General features: G+C 46.7%; 1 protein-coding gene and 1 non-coding gene across 2 annotated transcripts; one reads left to right on the top strand and one right to left on the bottom strand.

Annotated features, from left to right (window-relative positions):
- Positions 1-111: 111 nt before the first annotated feature.
- LOC128582137 (10 kDa heat shock protein, mitochondrial-like) lies at positions 112-589 on the top strand. Its single transcript, XM_053585740.1, has one exon. It carries the CDS (start codon positions 161-163, stop codon positions 467-469), a length of 309 nt encoding a protein of 102 aa, XP_053441715.1. The 5' UTR covers positions 112-160; the 3' UTR covers positions 470-589.
- Positions 590-3445: 2856 nt separating this feature from the next.
- On the bottom strand, positions 3446-3552 carry LOC128582722 (U6 spliceosomal RNA). The gene has a single exon (XR_008379169.1). It is a non-coding gene; the product is annotated as a U6 spliceosomal RNA (small nuclear RNA).
- Positions 3553-14628: the final 11076 nt, after the last annotated feature.

The raw sequence follows: 14628 nt of genomic DNA, 5'->3' as shown, positions 1-14628 counted from the left end.
CTTTAAAAATAGGCATAATAATAATTGCAGCCTCTGAATGGGTACAGGCGAAACTTACTAAATGCAGAATACAAATGCCTACATACAGTAACTAAGAAAATGCCATGGCTCTTTGCGGCGGCGCAGCGAGAGTTGAGTGGTGGCTACGGAGGTGGGAGCCATGGCAGGACGAGCATTTAGAAAGTTTCTTCCACTCTTCGATCGAGTATTGGCTGAAAGGTGTGCAGCCGAAACTGTAACCAAAGGAGGCATTATGCTTCCAGAAAAATCTCAAGGAAAAGTATTGCAAGCAACAGTAGTGGCTATTGGGTCAGGCTCTAAAGGAAAGGGTGGAGAGATTCGACCAGTTAGTGTGAAAGTTGGAGATAAAGTTCTTCTCCCAGAATATGGAGGCACTAAAGTTGTTTTAGATGACAAGGATTATTTTTTATTTAGAGATGGTGACATTCTTGGAAAGTATGTAGACTGAAATAAATCACTGCTGAAATGGCATTGACATGAAGCTGCCCATTCCACTAAAGTTCTGAAATCTTGCATCATGTAAATAATTTCCATGTCTCTCTTTTATAATAAATTGATGATATCTAAACTGCTGACATCCCATGTCTAACATTTAGTTTCACTGTACTGATATTGATATATACATTTCCAAATAAAAATATGTAAATGGAAAAAAAAAAAGAAAATGCCATGAAGGCTACGTTGAACAGTTTGATGAGAATTTTCAGATTGTATATGAAACCAACACATTGTACCCCTTGATTGCACTAATGCACACAGCTATGATTTAACAATAAAAATAAATAATTAAAAAAAAATAATTGCAGCCTCTATTGCTGTCCTCCACCTTCCTCAGGCCAGACAGTGTCCAGGAATGTCAGCCTTTGTCACCAACGGGGACCACAGTTGGCATCTAACCAATGCTAAATGGAGCCAGAGTTAAACTCCATGTTCTTGTTCATTTCTTAGTTTGGAGAGATCTAAGTGCTTCTCTCTGCCTCTCCCTGGAAGGGATGCTTCATTGCTATGGCTTCCACTGCTCTTCCTTTTTATTTTATTTATTTGTTTATTTATTTATTTATTTATTATTATTATTATTTTTTTTTTTTTTGCAGCTTTTGTCAGGGGCTGGGTTTGAACCCCCACCTCCAGTATATGGGGCCAGTGCCCTATTCCTTTGAGCCACAGGTGCCACCCAATTTTATTTTTGTTTTTTAAGTGACAGGGTCTAACTCTGTCTCCCAGGCTGGAGAGCAGTGGTATGATCATAACTTCCTATAACCTCAAAGTCCTAGGCTCAAGTGATCTTCCTGTTTTAAGCTTTAGCTTCCCGAGTAGCTGAGACTACAATGGTGCACCACCCACATCTGGCTAATTTTTATTATTTGTTTATATAGGGGAGGTCTTGTTTTGTTACTCTGGTTGGTCTTGAACTCCTGGGTTCAAGTAATCTTCTAGCCTTGACCTTCCAAATTACTAGGATTACAGGCATGAGGCCACTGCTCCTATCCTCTGCTGTTCTTCTTGAACCCCCAAATTGGAAAAAAGGAAATTTGTGTCTCAGTGCCTCCCCCAATTCCTTTGAGTGACCATCCACCATATCCTAAGTTTAACAGCAAATCTAGATGGATAAATTGAAGCCCAGAGAAGGGAGCTAAGGTCAGGGTCTCCCAAGTGATGCTCCATCCTAGTGGTCCTTTCTGGCACAAGCTAATGATGTGCTGAGGAGATAAGGCTCAGGAAAGTGGTCTTGCCCACACAGGCACAGAGCAAGGACAGGCAAAGCCAGGTTCCTCTTGGGATTGGGGAACCCGGGTTGGCACTGAGCTCTTCAGGACAACAGTAATGGCAGCCCACATACTTCTGCTTCTGAAAGCTTACAAGTGCCAGGTATGTGGGCTCAGATGGTGGAAAAATGAGATGATTCAAACACTTTCCAAAGGAGACCCAGAAGATCCCTCTTTCCCTCTCTCTCTTTCTTTCCTCCCTTCCTCTCTCCTTCCTTTCTTCCTTCCCTCCCTACTTCCTTCCTTGCAGCATCAACATGGACTGGTGGATTTTTAACTCATTTTGTGCACATCCATCTGTTAGGTTCTTATTCTCATTCATGTTTACTTGTCCCATCTTTGGACATAGGGGCCTCTTAGGGTTTGCTTTAGAGTCCTTGATACAACCCTGATGTTCTTTACAAGTTTTCCTATTTCCTAGTCACACAAGACACCCCTGACTCCTTTGGCCCATTTCCTGCCCAGATTTGGAATCAGCCATTCATCCAGAGTCTTGACTCCTTTTGTGAGAAATGGTGTCTAGAGACCATAGTTTGTGTTGAGAGTGCTCATGGCTACAGGGCTGGTCACTATTTCTAGGCCTTTTCAGTGGAGAGAGTGAGGACATTCTTTTTCTTTTTAAGAGATAAGACATGATGTGTTCATACTGATATTTCCGATTTCATTATTTAGCATCACAGAATTTTTTTTTTGTTCTTTCTTTTTCTTTCTCTCTTTTTTTTAAGACAGAGTCTTACTCTGTTGCCCCAGCCTAGAGTGTCATGGCATTATAGCTCACAGCAACCTCTAACTCCCTGGGCTCAAGCGATTCTCTTGCCTCAACTTCCCAAGTAGCTGGGACTACAGGTGCCACCACCAGGGGCAGCTACATTTTTTAGAGATGGGGTCTCATTATTGCTCAGCCTGGTCTCGAAACCCCTTAGATCAAGCAATCCTCCCATCTCAGCCTTCCAGAGTGCTCATTACAGGCATGACCCACCACACCCAGCCCAGCGTCACAGAATTTTACTTAACTTTCTTACTTTGTATTTGTACATCTTTTGTTTTGCATTGTTTTTTTTTTTTTTTTGTAGAGACAGAGTCTCACTGTACCGCCCTCGGGTAGAGTGCCGTGGCGTCACACGGCTCACAGCAACCTCTTAACTCTTGGGCTTACGCGATTCTCTTGCCTCAGCCTCCCGAGCAGCTGGGACTACAGGCGCCCGCCACAACGCCCGGCTATTTTTTTTTTTTTGGTTGCAGTTTGGCCGGGGCTGGGTTCGAACCCGCCACCCTCGGCATATGGGGCTGGCGCCCTACTCACTGAGCCACAGGCGCCGCCCTGTAAAAAGTGTTTCACTCTGTTGCCCAGGCTAGAGTACAGTGGCTCATAGCTCATTGCAAGGTCACATTCCTGGGCTAAAGCGATTCTCCTGCTTCAACCTTCCAAGTACCTGGGATTACACCATGCCTGGCTAACTTTTCTGTTTTTGTAGAGATGGGGATCTCACTCTTGCTCAGGTTGGTCTTGAATTCCTGCCTTCAAGCAATCCTCCTGCCTCAGCCTCCCAGAGTGAGTGCTAGGATTACAGGTATAGCCACCACACCTGGCCTTTCTTCTAACAGATTTGCACATCTTTCTTCTAACAGATAATCTTGGTTCTTTTTTTTTTTTTCTGAAAAATTTGGAACGCTTCACGAATTTGCGTGTCATCCTTGCACAGGGGCTATGCTAATCTTCTCGGTGTAGTTCCAATTTTAGTGTATGTGCTGCCAAAGTGAGCATGTAATCTTGGTTCTTAACAACATTACTAATTGCTTTATCCAAAAAATATATATAATATTTTCAGAATAGCAATACCAGTATTATTACTGACACTATGATTATCAAAAATAGCTTAAGATTTATTTGCAATTATTTTTGTGCTTGGAGTGAATTTCACCAGGCAATGTACTGTGTGTACTATGTTCAAACTACTGTGTCTTAAGATTATCTGAAATAGGCTCATTGCCTGCAGCTCAGTGGCTGGGGTGCCAGCCACAATACACTGGAGCTGGTGGGTTGGAATCCAGCCTGGGATTCGAACCCTCCAAACAGCTATGACAACTACAACAAAAAAATAGCCAGGCATTGTGGTGGGCGCCTGTAGTCCCAGCTGAGGCAAGAGAATCGCTTAAGCCCAAGAGTTTGAGGTTCCTGTGAGCTGTGACTCCGCAGCACTCTACCAAGGATGACATAGAGACTCTGTCTCAAAAAAAAAAACAAAAACACATTTATCTGAAATAATTCCTGTTAATATAGTTAAGCCATCAACTCAAAAACATAACTAGGTTCATTTGTCTCATTTTGATTTCAAGTTTTTTAATTGTCTATATCATTTAATTTTGTTTTTAACCAGAGTCACATTTACAAAACAAGGTAAACTTAGAGATGTCAAGCTTTTAGTCTGTCTCTTTCATCTGCTTTTCTTTTTAAAAATTGAGGTTTGTATTCTTCCATTTTATTTTATTTTATTTATTTATTTATTTTTAGAGACAGAGTCTCACTTTATTGCCCTCGGTAGAGTAGCCTGGGCTTAGGCTATTCTCTTGCCTCAGCCTCCCGAGTAGCTGGGACTACAGGCATCTGCCACAATGCCCGGCTATTTTTTCTATTGCAGCTTGGCTGGGGCTGGGTTTGAACCTGCCACCCTCGGTATATGGAGCCAGCGCCTTACTGACTGAGCCATAAGCGCCGCCTGTATTCTTGCATTTTAAATATAAGCAAATAAACATACATTCATAGTCTCCCTTAGATAAATGATAGCATTATTATATGTGTGTTACCTTGTTCTTTGTGCTTAATAACATTCCCTGGAGACTCCAGTAATATAGAGCTCACACTTGGTCATTGCAGCTGTGTGGTACTCGATTGGGTGGACAGATGGGTGGTTTGTTCCGCTATCCCCTCTGGACGGACCCATAGGTTATTTCCATTCTCGGTTATTACAATGCATTTTGTACACATCTCTTTGAAATAGATCCCTAGAAGTACAATTGCTGGTTCAAAGGGAAAATAAACCTGTATATTTGTTAGATAGTTCCCCTTTCTCCAGGTGCAGTGGCCCATGCCTATAATCCTAGCACTTTGGCAAAGGTGGGTGGATTGCTTGAGCTCAGGAGTTTGAGACCAGCCTGAGCAATAGTGAGACCCTGTCTCAACTAAAAATAGAAAAACTAGCCAGGCATTGTGGTGGGCACCTGTTGTCCCAGCTACTTGGGAGGCTGAGGCAAGAGAATCACTTGAGCCCAAGAGTTGGAGGTTGCTGTGAGCTGTGATGTCATAGCACTCTATTGACACTCTGTCTCAAATAAATAAATAAATAAATATACTTCCACACCTCCCTCTGTCACCATGCTGTCATACTATTTTACATTCACACCAGCAATGAACAAGAATACCATTTTTCCATGGTATAAGGTCACACTTCTATCTCCATGTACTTTTTCTCAAACAAAATAGAAATTTAATTTCTGTGTTATAAAAGTTCAAATGTAGGTGGTCTAGGGAAGGCATGATGATAGCTCCACAGAGTCTTCTGGGATACAGCCTGTTTCCATTTTGGCTGCCATGCCCAAGATCTGATGGAACATAATGGCTGCTTTAGCTCCAACCATCACATTTGCCTGCATTGTAAGCACCAGCAAGGAGGAAGGGATGGGAGGATAGCAAAAAAGGTGTCTTCTATATAGTTTTAATTTGCATTTATTTTATTAGAGAGAGGTTGGGCATGTTTTGGGGGCTATTTGCATTTATTTACTGTGATTTCTTGCCTGTTATTTTATTTTATTTTTTTGTAGAGACAGAGTCTCACCTTATTGCCCTCGGTAGAGTGCTGTGGCGTCACACAGCTCACAGCAACCTCCAAATCCTTGGGTTTAGGTGATTCTCTTGCCTCAGCCTCCCACGTAGCTGGGACTACAGGCGCCCGCCACAATGCCGGGCTATTTTTTTGTTGCAGTTTGGCCGGGGCTGGGTTTGAACCCGCCACTCTCGGCATATGGGGCCGGCGCCCTACCCGCTGAGCCACAGGCGCCGCCCTCTTGCCTGTTATTTTTATATAGAATAACTAATTTTAATTTTCTTCTTTATTTTTGGAAACTTTTTTTTTTTTGTAGAGACAGAGTCTCACTTTATGGCCCTCAGTAGAGTGCCATGGCATCACACAGCTCACAGCAACCTCCAACTCCTGGGCTTAAGCGATTCTCCTGCCTTAGCCTCCAGAGTAGCTGGGACTACAGGAGCCCACCACGACGCCCAGCTATATTTTGGTTGCAGTGCAGCCGGGGCCGGGTTTGAAGCCACCACCCTCGGTATATGGGGCCTGTGCCTTACCGACTGAGCCACAGGCGCCGCCCCTATTTTTGGAAACTCTTATATATTAGATACATTAACCATTAGTCTGTGATGTAAATTGTACTTTCTTCACTTCATCATTTATCATTTTACATGCTAATGATGTTTGTAGACATGCAAAAGTTTCACACACATGTATGAAGGGATATGTTCTTTCCCTCTTGCTTCTGGGCTCTAAGTGAGCCTTAGGAAAACTCTTTGCTTCCGAGACTATAGAAGAAGGCGGGTACTTCCTCTTCTAATGTTTGCAGGGTGTGTGTTTATATCTCTGATCCATTTGGAATTATCCTACTGCACCAGATGAAGCACAGACCAGATTTCATCTTTGTTTGTATAACCATCAGGATTTAAAACTGTAGAGAGGGGTGGCTATTTTGACCATGGTAGTAGCATTTGAGCTGAGACTCAGGTGGTTCAGGCAACATGCGCAAAGGCCCTGAGGAGGGAATGTTGTTACCTTGTGCAAAGACCAGTAGGGAAGCCCATGGCTGGAGCAGAATAAATGAGGGGGAATGTGGAGAGAATTGAGGGTATAGAGGTGAGGCCTATGGCTTTACTCTGAGGCCATTGGGGCACAGGGAAGAGACTGGCTCTGTTGCACAAAATGTCCCCTCAGTCAGGGCTGGGCACGGTGGCTTGTGCTTGTAATTCTAGCATTCTGGGAGACCGAGGTGGGTGGATTGCTTGAGCTCAGGTGTTGGAGACCAGCCTGAGCAAGAGCGAGACCCCCATCTCTAAAAATAACTGGGCACTGTGGCCAGTGCTTATAGTCCCAGCTGCTCAGAAGCCTGAGACAAGAAGATTGCTTGAGCCCAAGAGTTTAAGGTTGCTGTGAGCTATGATGCCAGGGGACTCTACCAAGGGCGACAAAGTGGGACTTTGTCTCAAAAAAAGAAAAAAAGGAAAGTCTCCTCTGTCTTGCTTATGCCACGTCCATTTGTCAGATGTGGAGACAAAGGCTTCGAGAAGCCAGGCAGAGTGGGGCACAGATAGGGATTAAGGATCACTCCTCCATTTCCTGAGAGAGAACCAGAGGCTGGTGGCCTCCTTGCCCAGGACGGGGACAACTTCGTTTGTGCATGACCACTCACTGCAGAACAGCCTTATCCTACCCGAACTAACTTGAAACCTTTATTTATTTATTTTTAGAGACAGCATATCTCTCTGCCCCTTAGGCTAGAGTGAAGTGGGGGGATCACAGTTCACTGCAGTCTGGAACTCCTGGACTCAAGCCATTCTCCTGCCTCTGCCTCTCAAAGTGCTAGGATTACAGGTATGAACCGTCAAGCCATTGGGACCAGCCCATAGCCTATTCTTTTTTTTTGAGACAGAGTCTCACTTTGTTGCCCTCAGTAGAATGCTCTAATGTCATAGCTCACAGCAACCTCAAACTCTTGGGCTCAAGCGATTCTCTTCCCTCAGCCTCCCAAGTAGCTGAGACTACAGGCGCCTGCCACAACGTCCAGCTATTTTTTTAGAAACAGGGTCTTGCTCTTGCTCAGGTCTCCAACCTGTGAGCTCAGGCAATCCACCCTCCTTGGCCTCCCAGAGTGCTAAGACTACAGGTGTGAGCCACCACACCTGGCCTCCCATAGCCTTTTCTTGACTACAGGGCACAAGTTGGCTCTTCCAGCAGCAGCTCCTTTGACCTCCACCCCCACAATGTTTAACACAACCTCCAGCCTTTTCCAAGCCCCTCCCAACCCTCCCACACCTCTGTGGGTGCAATCCTCTCCACACCTCCTGATGGGTAGCCCAGAGCCGGTCTCACCCACTTGATAAGAATAGCCCTACCCCACCAAACTTATCAAGAGTTCAAGTCCACTCCTCACTATCTGTTGCCTCATGGCCTGGGATGCCTGGTAGACTTTGTGCCTCACTGTCCCCTTCTGGCCAGCAGATGCGGGACCTCACCCCCAAACCTTCCCCTGCGTGTCTTTGCTGTGTGATCCCAGGAGTGTCATTTCACCTCTCTGAACCTGTTTTCTCCTTCATAAAGTGAGTGTGGGTTGAGCCCCCTTCTCAAAACCCACTCCTTCACTTCCAAGTTGTACGACACTGGGCAAGTGCCTTAACCACTTCCAGTGAAAGGATACATTTTGAGGATGCAGGTTGAGTGCTCGGCATACTAGAAGCACTCAGTAAATGTTTGGGTTGGTTTCTTCAGTCTGTCCAGGCGAGGAGAAGCAGAAAACAGTCAGGAGTTGGAGATGGGTGGCTGAGGAAGAAGTCAGCATGTTGAGGAGGGGTGGGAACCAGCCCTGAACCTCAGTTTTCTCATCTGTAAAATGGGCTTTCAAGGTTCTGGCAACTCGTGGGTCTGGACAAGGAGACAGCACATAGCAGATGTTTCAAAATGGGGATTTTTTTTCCTTCTTCTAGTATCATAACTACTCAGTCACCCCCATCAGACCTCACGCTCCATGACCTGTGGGTGAGTATGGCTGCTAAGAACCTTGGGCTCAGTTTCTACAACTGACGTGGAATGATAGTGCTGAGCTTGGAAGGTTGAACTGCTTCAGAAATGGGGTGGGTTTGGCCAGGTGTCTGGGTTTGAGGTGGCAGAGATTCCTTTTTAAATTGCTGGCCTGGTGCGATGGCTCACATTCATAATCCCAGCACTTTGAGAGGCTGAGGCAGGAGGATGGCTTGAAGCCAGGAGTTTGAGATCAGCTTGGGTGACATAGCAAGACCCCATCTCTACAAAGGAAATAGAAAAATTAGCTGGGTGTGGTGGTGCACCCTTGTAGTCCCAACTACTTGGGAGGCAGGAGGATCACTTGAACCCGTGAGTTTGAGGCTGCAGTGAGCTATGAAAATGCCACTACACTCCAGCCTGGGCAATAGAACAAGATCCTGTCTCAAAAAAATAGAAATAAATTTAAAAACTAAAATTAAAAACTAAAAAATATCTGTTGAAAGAACGAATTGGGGCAGTGCCTGTGGCTCAGTGAGTAGGGTGCTGGCCCCATACACCAAGGGTGGCGGGTTTGAACCCAGCCCCATCCAAACTGTAACAAAAAATAGCCGGGTGTTGTGGCGGGAGCCTATAGTCCCAGCTATTCAGGAGGCTGAGGTAAGAGAATCACCTAAGCCCAAGAGCTGGAGGTTGCTGTGAACTGAACACCATGGCACTCTACTGAGGGCGACAAAGTGAGACTGTCTCAAAAACAAAAAAACAAAGAATGAATGAATCTAGTTGACATGGCATTCAGTTCAGTCACTGTTCATATTCAGATGGGGTCCATCTTAGCTTGGGACCTCCAGAAGCTAATCCCAAGACAAGGTGACCCCAGAAAGTCCTGGTGGGGGGTGGAGACATGAGACAGGGAGAGAAAGGGCTCTATAGGGGCACTAACAAGTGGGGTGGGGGGGGGGTAGTGGAGGGAGAGCCAGCATAGAGCTCATGCCTGGAGTGGTCCCACCCCAGGGATGTGTCCAACAGTGGGTGTCCTTAGAGCTGCTGTGGTTATCACTGACCTGGAACATCTGGCCAACTGCATAGGTTGGCAAAAAGCTCCTGTGGCCAGAACAATGGTGTCAGGAGGCCAACAGATGTGAGGGGCCCAGAGGGGCCTTGGCCAGTGGCTGCTCCTCACACTGCTTCTCAGCGAATACTCAAGGGGCCTTCGTGCCCAGGGTGTGTGCCTTTCTGCCACCCCCAGTCAAGATAGGACATGCTGAGACCTCCTCCATGGTCTCTGTGAGCCAGGTTGGCTCTCAGCAAAGCCCCTACCACATCCTCATACCTGTGTCCTGCACACAGGCAGTAGCTACCAGAAGAAGTCACCATGGAAGAGGCCCTGCTGCCCAGAGGCCATGAGCTCCTATGAGCTGTGTCCTGAAAAGGTAAGATCTTCACCCCACAGTCCTCAGTTCACCTTCTGGCCAGTGCAACTTGACCCCACAACCCCAAAGATGTCCTGAGTCTGCCCACCTCTCCCCATCCCATAGCAACCCCCAGCCACCTCCCTCAGACTCCACCTCTGCCTCCCATCCTCCACCTCCCCACAGAGGGCTTTCTCAAATCTTCCCCTGATGTCCAACATACTTGGACTTAAACTCAAGGCCCTGTCCTATCTTGCCCTTCCACATGTCTTTAACTCTCAAGCGAGCTCAGGCCTCTCTTTGGTCACAAAGACTCGTGTCTCATCCCCACCACTGACTTTTGCACATGTAGTTTTCTCTGCCAGAGAAATCTCCTTCTCTTCCATCAAGTTCCTCCAACCATTAGTTCCAGCCATCCCCCCAAAGACTTCCCCAATTTGCTGATAGGAGTTGAGCTCCTGATAGAAACTCTCATAGAACTGGTTCTTTTCTTTCCAAGCAAATAGCTTGGTTCATACTTAGACATTCATTTCTTTAACTATATCTTCTGGGCTGGATTTTTGCTCCATAAAGATAGCCCCAGATTTCTCTACCTGTCCCTGGTAGCACCCCCAGGCTTGGCACAAGGCTGACACACAGTAGGACTCAATGAATGCTGAATAAACCTCCCATGCCACACAGGCCGTGACCTCCCTGTATACGCAGCTCTTGCCTTTGCTTCCCCCAACAAGCATTTATTGAGTATTGACTGTGTCCCCTGTGTGATCCATAGGACTGCAGACTGGAAAAGGAAACACCTCCCAGAATCTCAGCTCTGAAGTCCATAAATGTCACTCTGCCAGCAACATGTGTGTCCAAGGCCATATTCCTAGCCCTGTTCTGGGCTCCTAAGCCAGGCACTGGGTGTGGCACCCTTGACACCTCTCACTCCCAACCCCACAACCATTCAGGCCCTGGGTTTGCTGATCTTCCTACTCCATTTTCAGCCCAGTCCTGCTCACTGTCCCCATGGCTTCCCTGGTTCCCTCAGATCTCAACCTGCCTCCTCCCTGGACCCTTACCCAGAGGGTCACACCTGGCTGACCTCTCCTGCTCACACATACTCCTGACTCCCAGTACCCTTGAGGCAGAGTCTTCAGGCCTCCCTCATGACCCAAGACTGCATGAGGGCTCTGTCCCAGCCCTGCTGCCTTGATGCCCTCTGACCCAGGTGTAGGCCTTGCTGGAGGCCCACGAAAAGACCAAAGAAGAAGCTGCTCACCTCCTAGCTTGAAGGCAACTGGGTTGCAGAGGGAGATGGTTGAGAGATCAGAGGCAGCCCAGAGCCCCCCATTTCTGTCTCCCCAGGGCCTCCTATTTGCAATCTCACAGAGTTGGTTGTCACAGAGTCGCATGGTAGAGCTTCAGATGATAGCCCCCAGCTGCTACAGACTCTACCTCAACTGCTTCCTGGCCTGAGACCCCTATATTTCTTCTGGGTTCTGTGTCTTGCCCATCATTTTCCCCTGGCCAAGCACCCCAGCCAGCTTGCCAGGTACATGTATGCCCCTCCCCTAACCCTGGCCAGCCCACAGTGGCAGAGGACACAGGTATCTTTCACTCCCATTTCATAGGTGAGAGAATCAAGGCCTAGCAGCATGAATTCAGGATCCTCACTTATTATAACCTCTCTGCCATAAGCCCATGTGAGTCGAGTAGTGTCAAATTAGAGGGGTGGATCCCGTTTGTCTCAGGAGCAGGCGTGAGCAGGCTTAAAGGCTAAGCATGGTTTTGCAGGGCAAAAGGGGAAAAGACACCCCAGGCGGAGGGCACTGCATGGGCAAAGGTGTGGCAGTGGCAAGGGCCAGAGGGAATTTTGACTCAGCTTTGCTGCTGTGGAGGGTTTGTGTCAGGAGTGGTGGGAGAGGGGCATCAGATGCCTAGAATCACAACTTACTGCACACCAAGTTGCCTTGTGCCAAGTACTATGTACATGGGACAATTCACATACTGCCACCGGAAGTTTCCATTCATCCCATTTTGCACATGAGCAAACTGAGGTTGGGGACACACGAGTCCTTGACCACAGTTCTGCAGCCAGCGAGGGCAGGATGGAGACAGAACACTGCGTCCTCTCTTTACAAGGAGTGGATTTAATTCAGAACGTCCAGCAATGTAGTGTACTTCTGCAGCCAGTAGGTGGACTTGAGTTATTCCCTCCCCACAAAACTCTGCTACCTCCATACAAGTCCCACCAAGGGCTTAAGTTGGGTTTTTAAAAAGATGAGGCAGGAGGATCACTAGAACCCAGGAGTTTGAGGCTGCAGTGAGCTATGATCACTTGACTGCACTCCAGCCTGGGTGACAGAGTAAGACTCTGTCTCTAAAGGAAAAAAAAAAAAAGCTTCCTGGAGAATTTAAATGCTGCTGGCCTAGTACCAGGAAAACCAACCAAGAGGGCCCAGGGTTCAGCTTTGAGCTTGGGGGCAACCACAGCAGGTACCATCTCTGGCCATGACATGGGGTGTCCCCTCCAGTCCTGCAGCCGGACCACTGATAGCTCAGAGGTCCAGAGGTCCCCAACTGGTCACTTCCAATGATACTTTGTTTCCCTCCTTTCTCTCCACCTTGAGCATCACTGTTTGGAAAAGTTTCTGTCTATATCACACCATTTGGTTAAATGCACATGGTTCATTTGCTTTTCTATTTTTTATAAAGAAATGGAAGAAAATACAGACAAACACAGAGGGGTGGCAGATGTGTCTTCTACAATCCCTCACCCCTATGTAAAGCCACTGACCACACCTGACACCTCCCAGACCTTGCTCAACGTCTTTGACAGGGTGGATTTTGCTTTATTCTTGCCTTGCTCAGATCCTACTGTCTCTTCTATATCGCACTTGGCCTTTTTGTTTATAGTATAGCAATGATTGGGCTGTGACTACTGTTTTACTAATGTTCATTTATCCAACAAATGTTTGCAAAAGACCTACTGTGTGCCCAGCATGGCTAGTGAGTAAAAAAAATGAACGCGATATTTTGGAGCACCTGGTGTGTATCAGCCAGGGCCAAGGGCAGGAAGGGCATCTGAATTTAGTTTGTTAGTTTGTTTCCTGTGCCAGCATTTTTTAATTTACCATGAGCACCAGACACAAAGTAAATATGTAATAAAAATTCATTGAGGGTGGGTGGTGCCTGTGGCTCGGTGAGTAGGGCGCCAGCCCCATATACCAAGGGTGGTGGGTTCAAACCCAGCCCCGGCCAAACTGCAAAAAAAAAAAAATTCATTGAGGGAATTATAATGCTATGACAAGTGGCTTGTTTAGATTATTCATATTATACATATCTGTGTTTTCTGAAACTGTTTTTTTTTGTTGTTGTTGTTTTGAGACAGTCTCAAGCTGTTGCCCTGGATAGAGTGCTATGGCATCACAGCACCCAGACACCCAGACACCAAAGTCCCCAGGGGGAACTCTACTCCTCACATCCACAGTGATGCTAACAGCTAACTCCCAAGCACTTACATCCTGCCTGGGCCCTGTGGAGGCCCCTTAGCCCCGGGTCATGGCCTCCCTGGAAGGTGCCGCCCATAGCAGAGGAGACACCCCCAAAGGCTCATGATGGATGACAAAACCTGAGGAATCCTAAGATGTGACAGTGGGCCCTGAGATGTTACAGTACTAACACCTCTTCCCTAGACTGTGGCCCCCTAGTCCCCATTTACTTTGAGATCTGTTATAACTGAGAATTAAAGAATTTTGAAAAATGGGGACCACATTTCCCAAAATTCTGGAATCCCAACTTTTGATGTCTTCAATTTGCAAGAGGAAGGCTGAGTCTTGTCACCCTTGCCCAACTCAATACACGTGCTACCATTTCGGGAAGTATTGTCTGTTAGGTCCCTCTGTTCTTGAGGGACCCCTTCCTATTCCCCTTCCTATTCTCAATTTCTCCAGCTGTAAAAGTTTGTAACAAAAGCTCCCACCCAGGGCTGGCTTTGGTGTTTAATGCTCTGATACCACAGCTTAGAGCTCATAATCATTTTTTAACAAGCAGCACTACATTTTTCCTTTTGCACTGGGTCCTGAAAATTATGTGGGTCTAGACCATCCTGACAGTATCCATCATAAGCATTTAGCCAGTGCCAAGCAAATGGGAGAACCAGCTGTGAAACCCCTCTCAGGTAGAATCTCAGGCTCAGAGCCTCCCAGCCAGACAGGATTTGAACTCAGGCCCCTGGTGGCAGCTTGTGCATTATGCAACATGTGACATCCCTTTCTTTCAGTGATTCTCTCTTGCTTGTGACCTCTCTCAGGAATGGAGGATCTTTGCACTCCAGGAAGCAGATGTTTCCTTCCTCTTAAAGGCCTGGGGTTTCAATGATAAGACCAAGGTCTACCATCCGGGGCTTGGTGAGAGAGAGGAAGGCAGGAAGGGACAGGAAGGGGCTTACTGAGGCCGGCTTCCTTCCTGAGGCCCTGGGAGGAAGAAGAGCTCAGAGGCTTTAGTTCATTCCTAAAGAAACAATGATAGTGAAAATAATAATGTCACTTATTTGTCAAATGACTAGGATATTGAGAGAGAAGTGTTAGATTTGTCCTGGTCAGTCCATTTGCCACATGGCTACAGGAGGAATCTTATCTTACCTAAGTTCATAAA

This window comes from Nycticebus coucang, chromosome 3, assembly GCF_027406575.1.
Source record: "Nycticebus coucang isolate mNycCou1 chromosome 3, mNycCou1.pri, whole genome shotgun sequence".
NCBI classification, from domain to species: Eukaryota; Metazoa; Chordata; class Mammalia; order Primates; family Lorisidae; genus Nycticebus; species Nycticebus coucang.
Note: the sequence above shows the minus strand (reverse complement) of the source record. Positions and strands in the feature narration are given on the sequence as shown.

Coding starts and splice junctions, on each gene's coding strand:
- LOC128582137 (XM_053585740.1), top strand. CDS start 161: ATGGCAGGACGAGCATTTAGAAAGTTTCTTCCACTCTTCGATCGAGTA.